The sequence below is a fragment of the Phalacrocorax carbo genome, chromosome 2 (genome assembly GCF_963921805.1).
Source record: "Phalacrocorax carbo chromosome 2, bPhaCar2.1, whole genome shotgun sequence".
NCBI lineage: Eukaryota > Metazoa > Chordata > Aves > Suliformes > Phalacrocoracidae > Phalacrocorax > Phalacrocorax carbo.
This window is the reverse complement of record NC_087514.1, coordinates 139,355,171-139,367,548: the sequence shown is the minus strand read 5'-3', so window position 1 is coordinate 139,367,548 and position 12,378 is coordinate 139,355,171. Positions and strand designations below refer to the sequence as shown.

General features: G+C 37.5%; 1 protein-coding gene across 5 annotated transcripts in view; it reads left to right on the top strand.

Moving 5' to 3' along the window:
* The window catches only part of GLCCI1 (glucocorticoid induced 1), a 59,496-nt gene extending 48,753 nt beyond the window's left edge, over positions 1 to 10,743 (top strand). For 2 of the 5 annotated variants that reach the window (XM_064444547.1, XM_064444546.1), the window contains exons 6-8: positions 668 to 878; positions 6,555 to 6,675; positions 7,748 to 10,743. In XM_064444547.1, coding sequence (XP_064300617.1) covers positions 668 to 878; positions 6,555 to 6,675; positions 7,748 to 8,096 — 681 coding nt within the window. In that variant the 3' untranslated portion in view covers positions 8,097 to 10,743. Of the gene's footprint in view, positions 1 to 667; positions 879 to 6,554; positions 6,676 to 6,799; positions 6,922 to 7,747 lie in introns of all 5 variants that reach the window. The other 3 variants (XM_064444550.1, XM_064444549.1, XM_064444548.1) reach the window with 2 other exon arrangements.
* The last annotated feature ends 1,635 nt before the right edge of the window (positions 10,744 to 12,378 follow it).

The following is a 12,378-nucleotide window of genomic DNA, read 5'->3' as shown; positions in this document are numbered from 1 at the left end:
AGGCAGTGCTTACTAGCTTTGGTTTAAGACAAAGATTGCGAGCCTTGTATAAGCCTGTGCATCATTTACTTAATTGACATTTTGTCAGAGGTCACCTTATGGAAGTAAAGGATGGAATGCAGAGGGGTACTAGAGAATTATGACTTACTAGCAAAACTTGGATGGTTTCATTTATAAATGTAATTCACTTGGTTGTTATGGCAATCGTATGCCATTGTGTTTGACATTTTCTACGTTCCCTTTTATCCAAATGTGATCTCTGTCGGGGTACTTGTTTTTCTTTCATAATAAGTGACCTTTCCTGAAAATTGTATTATTAAGTATAATTAGAGATATATTATTGAGGAGGTTTGCTTTTTTAAACTATGATAAAAAATACAAAAGCATAATACTAGCATGTGTCGAAATGTGTTTTGGAGTTAACTTCACATTAAGAGGATATAGTTGGCTTGGAACACCTGCACATTGTCCCAGCGTTCAGCCTAATTAATGCATGTTGTGTCCATTATTTTGCATTTTTTTGTGCGTAAAAGTTGTTCTTTCAAAAATGGCTTGTTTGCTGCTCTTAAGGCCTTGCCTCGTTACTTCAGTTATGAGCGCTACAGGCTGACATTGCTTAGGAGTTTGATCTTTATTCTGTAACCTTAATTGCTTGTTTCTCTTGCAGCCTTTGGATATCCCTGATGGTCGAAGGGCCCCATTACCCGCTCACTATCGTAGTAGTAGTACACGAAGCATTGACACTCAGACTCCGTCTGTCCAGGAGCGCAGCAGCAGCTGCAGCAGTCATTCACCATGTGTGTCTCCCTTTTGCCCTCCTGAATCTCAGGATGGGAGTCCTTGCTCAACAGAAGATTTACTCTATGACCGTGATAAAGGTGAGAGTAGAATGGCCCGCCTTTACCTATGGGAGGCATGTGATGTCCTGCTTTTACAACTACCTTCATTTTACTCATTACATCAGTTTTTGTTTTTGTTTGATGGTTGTGGAGGGATTGAGGATTTACCTTAAAATTGGTTTTGTTTGTCTGCATATCTTTTTCCCTCTTGTTTGTGAAACTTCACAAACATCTTCCATAAATACGTCAGAGGAGCACAGCAAACAGTCTTAACTATTTATGAAGATTTTAATGTGAAGAATTCAGACGGTAACATGTTTATTTTTTTAAAAGGTTTCAAGAATGTTTGTGGTAGTCTATATATTCATCATGGGTGAGTTACTTGCTGGTCAAAACGGTGATGAAGTTTTGGACTGCGTTTAAAAGTACTCTGCTTCTGAACTCTTACATTCCACTTGAAGCTATTTGGTGAGGAGCTCAGATATGAGTTTGAACAATCTGATGGAGAGTAATTACTTGTCTGTGTATGTTGCATAACAGCCCAAAATTTCTCAATAATTTATATATTTATATGTCAATACCCTGCATTTTTTTCAAAGTCTGTAAAATGTCATTAGGTTTTACAGAGGGAGTAAACTGGAGTTTCAATAATTAAGAGTTACTGACACAGCATGTAGTGTGGAAATATAGGCACTAGTGTAAAAAGACTAATTTTTTTTGACAACTGTTTACTAATGAAATTATTCTTGGGCTTCTCTTCAGCTAGGTGTCTCCAGACTGTAGTCTGGAGGGATGCAGGGTTTGGGTAAAACATGCAAGCTAAAAGTAGTAAGTTTTGCAGAGGAAATGAAAACTTTTAAGATTTATCATAGATTTACTAATTAGTTAAGACAGCAGTGTTTTGAGATTATAAGTAAGGTAAAGTTTTTTTCTGTAAATATTCTTTGTTTAATAATGCTTAAAGTGATTGGGGAATAAGACTGGGGAAGGCAGCAGGAGAAATACTGGCTTTTCTTGTTTTCTGAAAAGTATTGCTTTCCTGTCTTGGATTTAAAAGGGAGTAGTGGAAAACAAATCCACCTGTCCAAATCCTGAATTGGGGGTGCATGTGTGCACATGTGTAAGTTAACCACATTAAAGTAAAAGCTTTAGCTCGACATGAGAGTTGGCCATGCTCCAAAAATAACAGAGATATTACCCCCACCCCTTCTCTTTCTTATAATATGCATATGAATTGTAATGTGTTGTCACGACTGAATCACTGTAGAGGCATCCACTAAGGTATTAGCACCCAAGGAAACACCTTGACAGGTAAACTTTTTTGTATATGTCCTCATAACAAATGTAAGTTAAGAAGTGAGGAAGTGAAAAGAATACTTCCTTTTGCAGTTAGGACTCGGTTATCACAGTAATTGGAATTCTCAGTGGTACTTTATTGGCAGTAGTGAGTGAAGACAGTTTGAAATAGTGCATCTAACCTTCTCAATTCTTTTCAAGGGTTTTTAGCTCCTGTCTTGGATTTCTGAACAGCTAATTGGGGTTAAAATTTATTGCTGAACTTCACAATGAATAGATAATTATTTGTGGATTTTGGATTTAAGACTGGCTTTAATGCTAGGTTTGTATCAAAAGTCTGCTTTAGTAGTAGTGTATAGGTGATGGTGATAAACAGCTTTGTAAAGTTAATATAATTGCATTTTTGAATTAGTTTAAATAAGGTACTTAATACTGTGCTTATGAAAGATAAAAGCTTGAACTGCTCTTCACAACTTTGTTCTTCAAGGACAAGAGAGAAACTCGAAAAATGCCTTGCGGTTTTCCAAGAGAAAGTAATTTGTTCAGAGGTTGTAAAAGCATAGTCAGAAAGGCGCCTGTTACTCTCACATCATTAAGATCCCACAGGCCGGTTGTTCTGAAGAAGAATGTTATCTTCAGAATAGTTACATTATAGATAAATGAGGGGTATAGGTGGAAATTATAAGGGAATAGCAAGTTTTGAGACACAGTTTACTAACATCTGTTGTGGAAGTTAACTGCTTTATGAAACAAAACTCACAAAGTTTTTCACACCTTCATTGTAAAGGCTTTTGTGATGCTGGAATAAAACTGTTGTGAGTTTACTGTGAGGCCTGTTAAGTTTTGAAAAATGCATTGTATAACCAAATGTAGATATTTTAGACCCAAGATACTTTTCTGTTACTTTTCTCAAGCTGAGGTTTTCTTTTCCTCTCTATGGGAATAACTTGGCTTTACCATTAAAAAAAATAATTATCAGCGTCATGAATGCTCCTGAGTGTGTTGCTGAATCGGAAAGGAAGGTTAGTAGTTTGAGAGACATGAGCAGTGAGAGGAGCCAGCGCTCTGTACAGACAGAGCACTGCTTTACATTTCTAAAGCATCTTTTATTTCTTGTGCAAAGCTGTGCTTTGGCCTGAGGCCCTCACAGCTGCTCTTTGGACTGTATCAGCTGTTTGGTTTACATTTCTGCAAGAAGCTGCTAGATCTATTGAATTTTTTTTAAAAAAGTGAAAGCTAAATTTCAGAAAAGGCCCACAATGCTGCTCGGAATGGAGCAGTGATACTAAGTGGTATTGATTGGAATAGAGAGGGAAGGGTGGGAGAGAAGTTATTTTAATGGCACCTGGCTTTATGATTTTGTTTTCAAATATCAGCCCGTTGCAAGGTAAGTGACTGCCTTGCTGCGTTAAAGCTGCTGATTTCACTAGGTCTGTTTCATGATACTCTGGTCCATGAGACTGTAATTCAGAGTGCTACGTGGCATACTTAGCAACTGTGGCAGAGGTAAAGTTCAAAGGCATCCTAAGATACAAGCAGATGAAGTTTGGGGGGCTTTGTACAAAATGTGATTCAAGGTTTTTATAATGAAAATTGTGTATAAAGTTTTTGGATAGTCTTAAGAAAACAAAGGTATTTTTTGAAGCTATCAAAACAGATCCCAAGGCTCACTGGCAAAGTTTCTTGTTTCCTTTAAGTTTTGTCACTCAAATTCTTTTACAGATTCTTTTTCAGTTTGCCTCTTTTGTTGCTTTAGTATGTGCAAGCTAAAATATATGTTATTAAGTCTTCAGTATTTCTAGCATTTAATTGCAATCTTAAACATTTTCTAGGTAACAGAATATACCCATTTTGAATATTTGTGTTTAGAAATTCTGTGTAATAAGGCTCTATATTGTCTGCTATGTGGTTATGGTAACAAAACTCCCTTTAAAGGTTATGTCTGTTAATCTTCAATCATTGTCATCTTAATGAAGTTTGATTAGTTGGCTGACATATGCCAGCAGAGCACACCCTACTGGTGGAAGCGTGGAAGGTGCGGACGTGTCCTCTGATGTGAAGGCTCATGCATTGTAGCCTCTGAGACAGGAAAAAAATAAATGTGTAAATAGCACAGTTTGAGATTACACATTTGCAGTGTCATTAAGGATTAATAATGGGACAGTTTAGCATTTAAGAGCTTATAGGATACACGTGTGGAGGCTAGCTTAAGTTGTAAATTCCACCTCTTACCACTTTAATTTGTGGCTTATTTTCCCAGTACCCTTCCGTTCTTGCACTGCTGCTGTACGTGTAGAACCAACACCGAGCTTGTACATGGGAGCCTCCTGATAACCACATGTAATTTTCAAATAGTAGTGTGGTGTGTGTTTGGTCAAAATGAAAAGCTAACAACTTAGTAAGCTTCAAAAGCAGGGAGGGTAAAGAGAGAAACAGAATGGTTAAATTATAAAACATACTTTTTTTTTTTTTACTGGTTTAACAGCTGTCTTATATAGAAAGTTTCAGCCAGACAGGGCTAAATAAACTAAAAACTTGATTGAAAACTGAACTGGCTGGACAAGACTCTAAATCTTCCAAGAACTGACTTAACTTTGAATTCAGTTTGATTCTTTCCTTGGATGTACTTCCATGGTTTTCCACTATTTGGTGGAATGAACAGTAGCACATTTTATGTCTCAAATTTTCTAAATAGAAACTTGGATCTTCAATTTTAAATATTAGAAGGAGGAAACAAACTGTCTGAGTTCTGTTAATGATTTCTGTGTTTGGAATGGGCTGTGTGGGCCAACAGTGGAAAGATGCCAACAGGACCATCGTGCTCCCAGCTTGGCAAATATCTGTATTATCTCTAAGCTTTTTCTGCATTCATACAGTTAACACCTAAAACTCTGTAAATAGAAGTTCTGCGTTCACTCTACAGCAGGAACGAACGAGCTGAATAATCAATACGCTACTGAGGGTTCACTTCAACTCTTTTGGTTTCCACACACACACACCCATATCTTTCGTAGTAAATCTCCAAAGAGAAGTATGACATTTGACTTGATTTGTGTCTTGTTGTAACAGGAAGCAGAAATATTTCAAAACTTCTAATGATTAGCCTTTGTATTTGAGTCATGGTTATAAGAAAGTTTATGTAGTTACTGTTTGCAAGCTGTTAAAGACAACCTTTTATGCTTCAGTGAATCTAGGTCATAGTGCTTGAAGCTTTGGTTTTCCACTGTTGCTGAAAAGGCACACATGAACAACAGCAGAATAAACAAAGGTATCTGAGTTAAAAATGGTAAGGTACCCCACATCCGTGGAAAGACTCAAAAGGAGCTACCAGAAAAAAAAAGTAAAAAGCAGTTATTTCTCTCCAAATAAGGTGTGTTTATAAGTTGGGGGATCTTTAACCTTGCCATTTCATTTCATTTTTTTAATTGTAAGTCCAAGCAGAGAACAGGGAGCCACTAATGCTAGCCTGAGATAGATGTTGCTCTTTGAAAAGGTAGAAGCCACTGCAGAAAGCTGATTTTCTGTAATTATTTTTGTACCTACTTTATTTCCTTACTGCATTGAATATCGTGTTGCAAGATGAGTATTTAAAGCGAACCCTTTCATAGCCTTAATTTTTCAAACTTTTGTGCTTCTGTTATTACCAGAGTTGAGCCTTCTTTCTTATATTTTCCAAGAACTACAAAGAAATCTGCCTATTGCCTTGTGTCCTAGATCTAAGTGTGTCTAGTGAAATATACACAGGCGGCTAGAGTTACAAAGAATACCTATATCATATAGTTAGTAGCGATGAGAGAATTGAATTGTGGAAGCTTTATTGTGGATACTAAAGCAACTTCACAATTGTGAAGCAAGTAAGGTAGGACATTGTAACGATGAGGTATCAGTACCTGCGTTACAAACATGCTTTGTTTCTTCACAACTTCTGAACTATTCATGAGACTAATGAGGTCAATATTCCAGTGAAGAATTGTGTTTTAAAATGAGATACATGCTGTATACACACAGTTTCAATAACCGTGTTTATACAGTGAGAAGGCATATTATCATTACCACTCATAATTCTGCTGCATGTATTATGCATATTACCTCGTTCATTTATGTTTTTTGAAGTACATAATAAAGAACGTATTTGTTTCCAGGATCACAGCTCTGCTTTGTTCCAGTTGCAGTGTTCTGGATAAAAATATCCTCCTGTTATGTGTTGTTATATGATAGATTACTGCTGCACTGAAGCTTTTATTCGGAAGAAATGTGCTATACAAGGGTGTTAGAAATAGCCTGCAATAAAGGAAGCATTGTGGTAGAAGCAAACCGGCATAGTGGCTAGATTGTGAAAAAAAGGCATCTTGTTTGGAAATCGAGTTTAATTAAAAAGCACTCTCAATCTCTAGTAATATAACTGCTTTAAATTTTCAGACAGTGGGAGTAGCTCACCGTTGCCCAAGTATGCCTCATCTCCCAAACCAAACAACAGCTACATGTTCAAACGAGAGCCCCCAGAGGGATGTGAGCGAGTGAAGGTCTTTGAGGAAATGTCGTAAGTAATGCCTTTTATATCAGCTGGTATCTGCAAAGCAGTAAACCTGTTTACTGAGCCTATTCAACTGCAGATGAATAAACTATTCCAGCTGATGAGTTTTTCAGGAGCAAACTATTCTTAGAGTTTGTACAGAAGAGAAGTTGAAGTGTTCACGTTGGTTTGAAGAGGAAATGGAGTCTTTTATGCTTGAACTCTTTTTGTGCATTTATAAAAGGCAACAAAAATCCAAGCAGAAAAGATAAGGTACATTTAATTTCCTAAGCATTTATAAACCTCTCTCCATATATTTTTTTTTTAATTAGCTTTTTAAATGTTCATGGCTTAAAACAAAAATTCTCCTTGTCATAATTCTTTGTTTCAAGCATAGGTTACATTTTGATACGTATAAAACATACTAAGTAGAATGAAACCTACGTAAAGTGTTTGTAGACGGTAGTATCCTTATGGCATAGACTTTGCTCAATATTTTTACTGAGCAAGAAATTGGAAATCAAACTCTTGGACACCATGTCTTTTTCTCCTAGACCCAGCAGTATTTGAGCACTTGCTGTTGAGGTTGCATGCTTAGCTCCTGTGGATGAAAGAATTAAGGAGGAGATGTTTCTTGCTCTAACAGCATTCTTTGCCTGCTGGATGGTGAAGGAGCAATGTTGGGTTGTGGAGGAAGCCTCCAGACAAATTATGGAATATGGGAAAGGAGAGATCTACTTAATGGAGGTTCTTAAAGGGATTTAATATGGCTAAATATGTTGTTGATGCATTGTTTTTATTAAAGAAGAATTTGTGCCATTCTAAATTACCGCGGCATTTTTTCATGTGCATATGTACTGCAGATTTTTCTTGCTGGAAGTTGCATGTTTATCCAGTAACTATCAAGTCCTTTTTGTGACGGTACTGTTTTTAATGCTGTGGATCAGTTAGCTGACTACCAATATGGAAGATGTTTGCCCCTCTGTCCAATTAATCCCATTCCTTGTCATTCACATTTTAGCAACGTGTAGAACCACAAAGTCCATGACGTATAAAACATCTTGGTTGGCCAGGTATATAATCTTCTTTCTTGTTGTAGGTCTCGGCAGCCTGTCTCAGCCCCTCTCTTTTCATGTCCTGACAAAAACAAGGTTAATTTCATCCCAACCGGATCAGCTTTCTGTCCTGTAAAACTTCTGGGTCCCCTCCTTCCTGCTTCAGACCTGACACTGAAGAACTCTCCAAACTCTGGTCAAAGCACAGCTTTGAGCACCCTGACTGTTGAGCAGCTTTCATCTCGGGTCTCTTTCTCATCTCTGTCAGATGACACCAGCACAATGGACTCTACAGAGGTCCCGGTACAGCAACTGTCCCAACAGCAGCAGCCGCTTTTGCAAGAAATTCAGACTGAAGACCATTCCTCTCCTCAGAGCTATGTGTTAATCTAGACCAAGGTGGAGCAGGCCTCTGCCCTGAAACAAGGATTGAGGAGGTGATAGTTCAGATACATCTGCATGCGGTGGCAACCTTTCCGAACAACATGGAATACTTAGCAACATTTGAAAAAAATATCTCAACGCTGTTCTTGGCAGGGACAGAATTCATATTCAGCATTTTTTGTGAGAAAGCAGTAATGCCTGCAGAATCCATATATCATTAAGCGTTTTAAGTGGAGACTATGCATTTCATAGTATGTTTGACCAGATTAGTACTGTGTCCTGTGTTCTGTTTCAAATTCTACAGTATAAATAAGCTCTATATATATATATAAAAAAAAAAAGTTGCCTGTCTGAATAGAAAATGTCTTGCTGTGTTGTGTCCTATGGAAAATACTGTACTTCAGGATTATGTTTACAATTGATCCAGGTGTTTATGTTTCTAACTTCTGTAATACACACAATGCAAAAAAAAAAAAAAAAAAATGGCCACAACAGTTGCACAGTGCCCACCCTATGGCCTAGCTTCAGGTACTTCTCTCGAAGTGTAAACTCAGGTAACTTGGAATGTATATCATATTGGGATATAAAATATTTTACAGCTACAAAGCTAAAGAGGGAACATCACTCTTTTGCCTTTCCTTATTTTATGCATTAATATTTCCTCATTACATTCCACTTTCTTGGAATAAGTGCATTCAGATCCAGGTGAACGATGACCCTGGACATGGGTGAACATGAGGAGAACCAGCAAATCTGTGATGTATATCACTTTTTCATGTGCTTACAAGCAAAACAACTGTTGCATTTACTGTCATTTCAATATACGTAAAAATGTGGCATTTAAAGGTTTCAGGTGTTGCTCCGTTAATGACTGTTAAAACTGTTGCAAATAAAGTATTCAGTACTAGGCTGTACATGAGAAACATTCCACATTGTGTGTGAGAGGATTTTGAAAGACAAGAATGTTTTTGTTCAAGGACAGAAATTCTTTCAGGTTTCGCAGGGGGTGATGGGGATTTCCTCTCACGTTTTTGTTGGCAGTTAAGGATGTGAAATGCTACTGTTACCGTCTAAAAGTCAAATTAATGTTTAGTTTCTCTTTTGGAAATTTTAATTAATTTGCTGGTTGGAAATAGGTTTTCAGATTTTGTCAAGCAGTGTTAGATGAGCGGCATTTTATTTATGTAGTGAGCAATTGTGTTTGGATTAAAGTCCAAAAGTAGCAAGTGGGTGTTCTAAGAGGGGTGGGGAAAACAATAGTTTTAAGTTCATGTTACTTAATCGAAGCTTCTCCCATAACTTTCAGTTACTTAAGTTGTGTGTGTAAAAGTGTCTTTTCCCCCCTCCTTAAGTGTGAATTAAAAAAAAAAAATCCTTGTAAAATAATCCTGGTTTTGCAGCCTGGACACTTTCTCAAAATAGTACACGGCAAGAACTGGTTATTGGTGCTCTTCTATTGTACTGGAGCAAGAGGAGCGTTGCTTTCAGAGATAATTTCCTGTGATACAAAGAGGACCCCAAAGGCAAAATAAACTTGATGTTCTTGCTCCGTTGCTTTCAGCTCAGTGAAACTGCATTTATGCTGTCTGCTCCTAAGAGAATAAGGTTCACCTTTTCCAGGAATTGAAGAGATTAGTAGCCTGCAGCTACTGAGCATTTAAACTTGCTCTATTATGTTTTTTTCCTCTTTGAAGATGAGATTGGAGGGGGGTAAGAGTGAGCCACCAATAACTACTCACTAAATATGTGCTTTCTTTGGAGATAAAGCATCATTTCCTTTTTATTACTGAGGTTTTGTTAATACTCTGTTACAAGGTGGAATTTGCAGCCTATAAAACAGTCAGTGTTTTTTGACTCCCCTTGCAGAAAGTACAGAAGGAGAGAGAGATCTGTCTATAACCATTTTCATGTGAAAAACCTTCTTGAAACACAACAGCCATCTTTAACCCTACTAATCTCAGGCCTAGGTGAAAACACTATATATTTTATAGACTGAAGATAAAGGGGAGAAAATACTCGTGATGTAAGTATGGATTCCTTTTAATATTTTTCTTTCTAGATTAACATTGAAGAATGATGACCTTTTTATGCGCTCTGGTTATGTCCAGGTAAGAAATCATAGTCTCAGTTATTGGTGTTAGGTTACCAAGGGGTGTGATGAGTGGTTTTTAGATCAGTGATGAACTCTGTACAATATTTGCAATGCCATTACATGTTGTTCTTATTTTTTCCACGAGAAACTAAATATTAATTAAATTGCACATTTGTTCTTAGCAGATTTGAAGGTTTTGAACCAAATGTGTTGAAGCTAATGCTTTGCCATGTAAATTTCCCAGCAGTTGTTTATCTCAATTGTATTCTACATCCAGCTGTAGAAATTTGTCAAATATTGTTTAAAGTTTTGTACATAGTTGTACTGTTATTTCTAGCCACTGTGCTGAACAGTATTCAAGTTATCACATAATATTGCTTTACACAAGGAAATGTGTGGCTTTTGTTTTGTATTTTTTTGGTATAGAAGGTCCTGTGTCTTATTTAAATAAAAAAGGGGGGTGGGGGGGACGACACACAAAAGCAGTGGTTCATTTATTTGTTTTGGAAACTCTGTATGAAACACCATAGAATGAGATTAAAGTTTAATATTGTTCCAAATTTACATCTATAATAATGTCAACCATGTATTTTTGACTAGTGTGCTCTGTCTTCAAGAATAAGATAATCTCTTATCTGTTGGTTTTTGCATAACACTGTTCTAGAGAGGAAAAAAATCTAAAAATATCTGAATGCTTAAATATGCTTTAAAAATAGCATATTTTATTTCTGCGTATGATGAGGTTTCTCTCTCTTCAGAGCATAGAAAAAAAAAAGTTAAGTGTTATTGGAAACTGTGTATCCACTGCTGTGTTTGTGGTATGGCTAATTTCACGTTATCTGTTGAAAATTATGAAAGCCATTAGATGTTTCACTATGTGAAACTAAACTAAACCCCTAAAGGATGTGGTATAAATCTACTGACAGTCTTGGTTTCATGTTGTTTTGTATGAGTCAAATGATTGTCATTTGACTTGCAGAATAATTCTTTCCAGATGGGGGGTGAGGGGGAGGGAGGAAGAAAGAAGAATAATATTTAAATACATGCAAATCCTCCAAAGTCAGTGTTTACTGAGGAGCACTATGGCAATGACCAACAAGAGAGGTTTAATGCTTATTATCAGTAAGTGGAAATTTAAGTTTTCAGCATCCCAAAGATTACAAGGTTTCAATGTGACTGTTAAAAACATGAACTGAAAGTTAACTGAAAGTGCTGAAAGTCTGGAGCCTCAAAGGATGTAGTATCCCACCCAGCTATGAAAATGCTTCATGTCCTTCAGTCAGAAACGGCTTGGTTTCAGGCATTTCATCATCAGCTCGTAGTGCTTGCTAGGAAAAGCTTTGTGGACTGCCTTGTCCTCTAAATGTATTTGGTTGCCCCAGTTTCAGGCTGTCCTTGCGTGGGAGAGCATTCTTTTCTCAAGAAGTACTTTGACAAAAGCATGTAGCTCACCCTGAGAAGGTGTGATGCAACTTGTACCACAGGCAACTTTTCGCCATCCCTGTTAACCTCGGCCTCGCCTGGTGAGTTACGGTTGTGGTAATGTGCCACTTCCACATAAGCCACGCTTCAAAGTTGTGTGCTTTGTGCAATTCACTGCCTACGTCTTCCTCAAAGCCAAGACAAGCAGTCTGAAAAGGGCTGAGAGTAGAGAGCTAATGAAATAATTTTGCCTTGTGTCCCTGCTTTGTGACTAAAAGATCTTCCTCAACTTGAATGTTATGTCTTCTAGCAATTCATGGCTCTAGAAATGGACTCTTCAGAGACTGGAGGACTGTGCAAGGGGAGCCCTTAGCTATGTATGCTGAGGGTAGGGGGAATAGATAGTGACCTGCTTGTTTTACGAAGCAGGGTGCTGTCAGGGAAATGATTTACGGCTTCCTGAAGAAATCAGCTCTTGGGAAGGGCCAGATATTGGCCCAGGAGTAGAGCCTCGGTATCTTCACAGTATTTAAAAATAAGCCTGGAGTAATACAAAATAAACACAAGAAACTGAATGGATTAGAGATGTTGGCTGACACCGCAGTTGCAAATGAAGACCACTGAGGCTTAGCAAGCTAGCTCCTGGCCTTACTCCGTGGTAATGGGTTGATACCTTCATCTGTTACTTGAGGTAAAATCCAGGCAGCTTTAAGATGATAGATGACTAATAGAAGTATAAATCAATTCCTGTTGTAGAACAGCCTGGCTTGCTTTGCA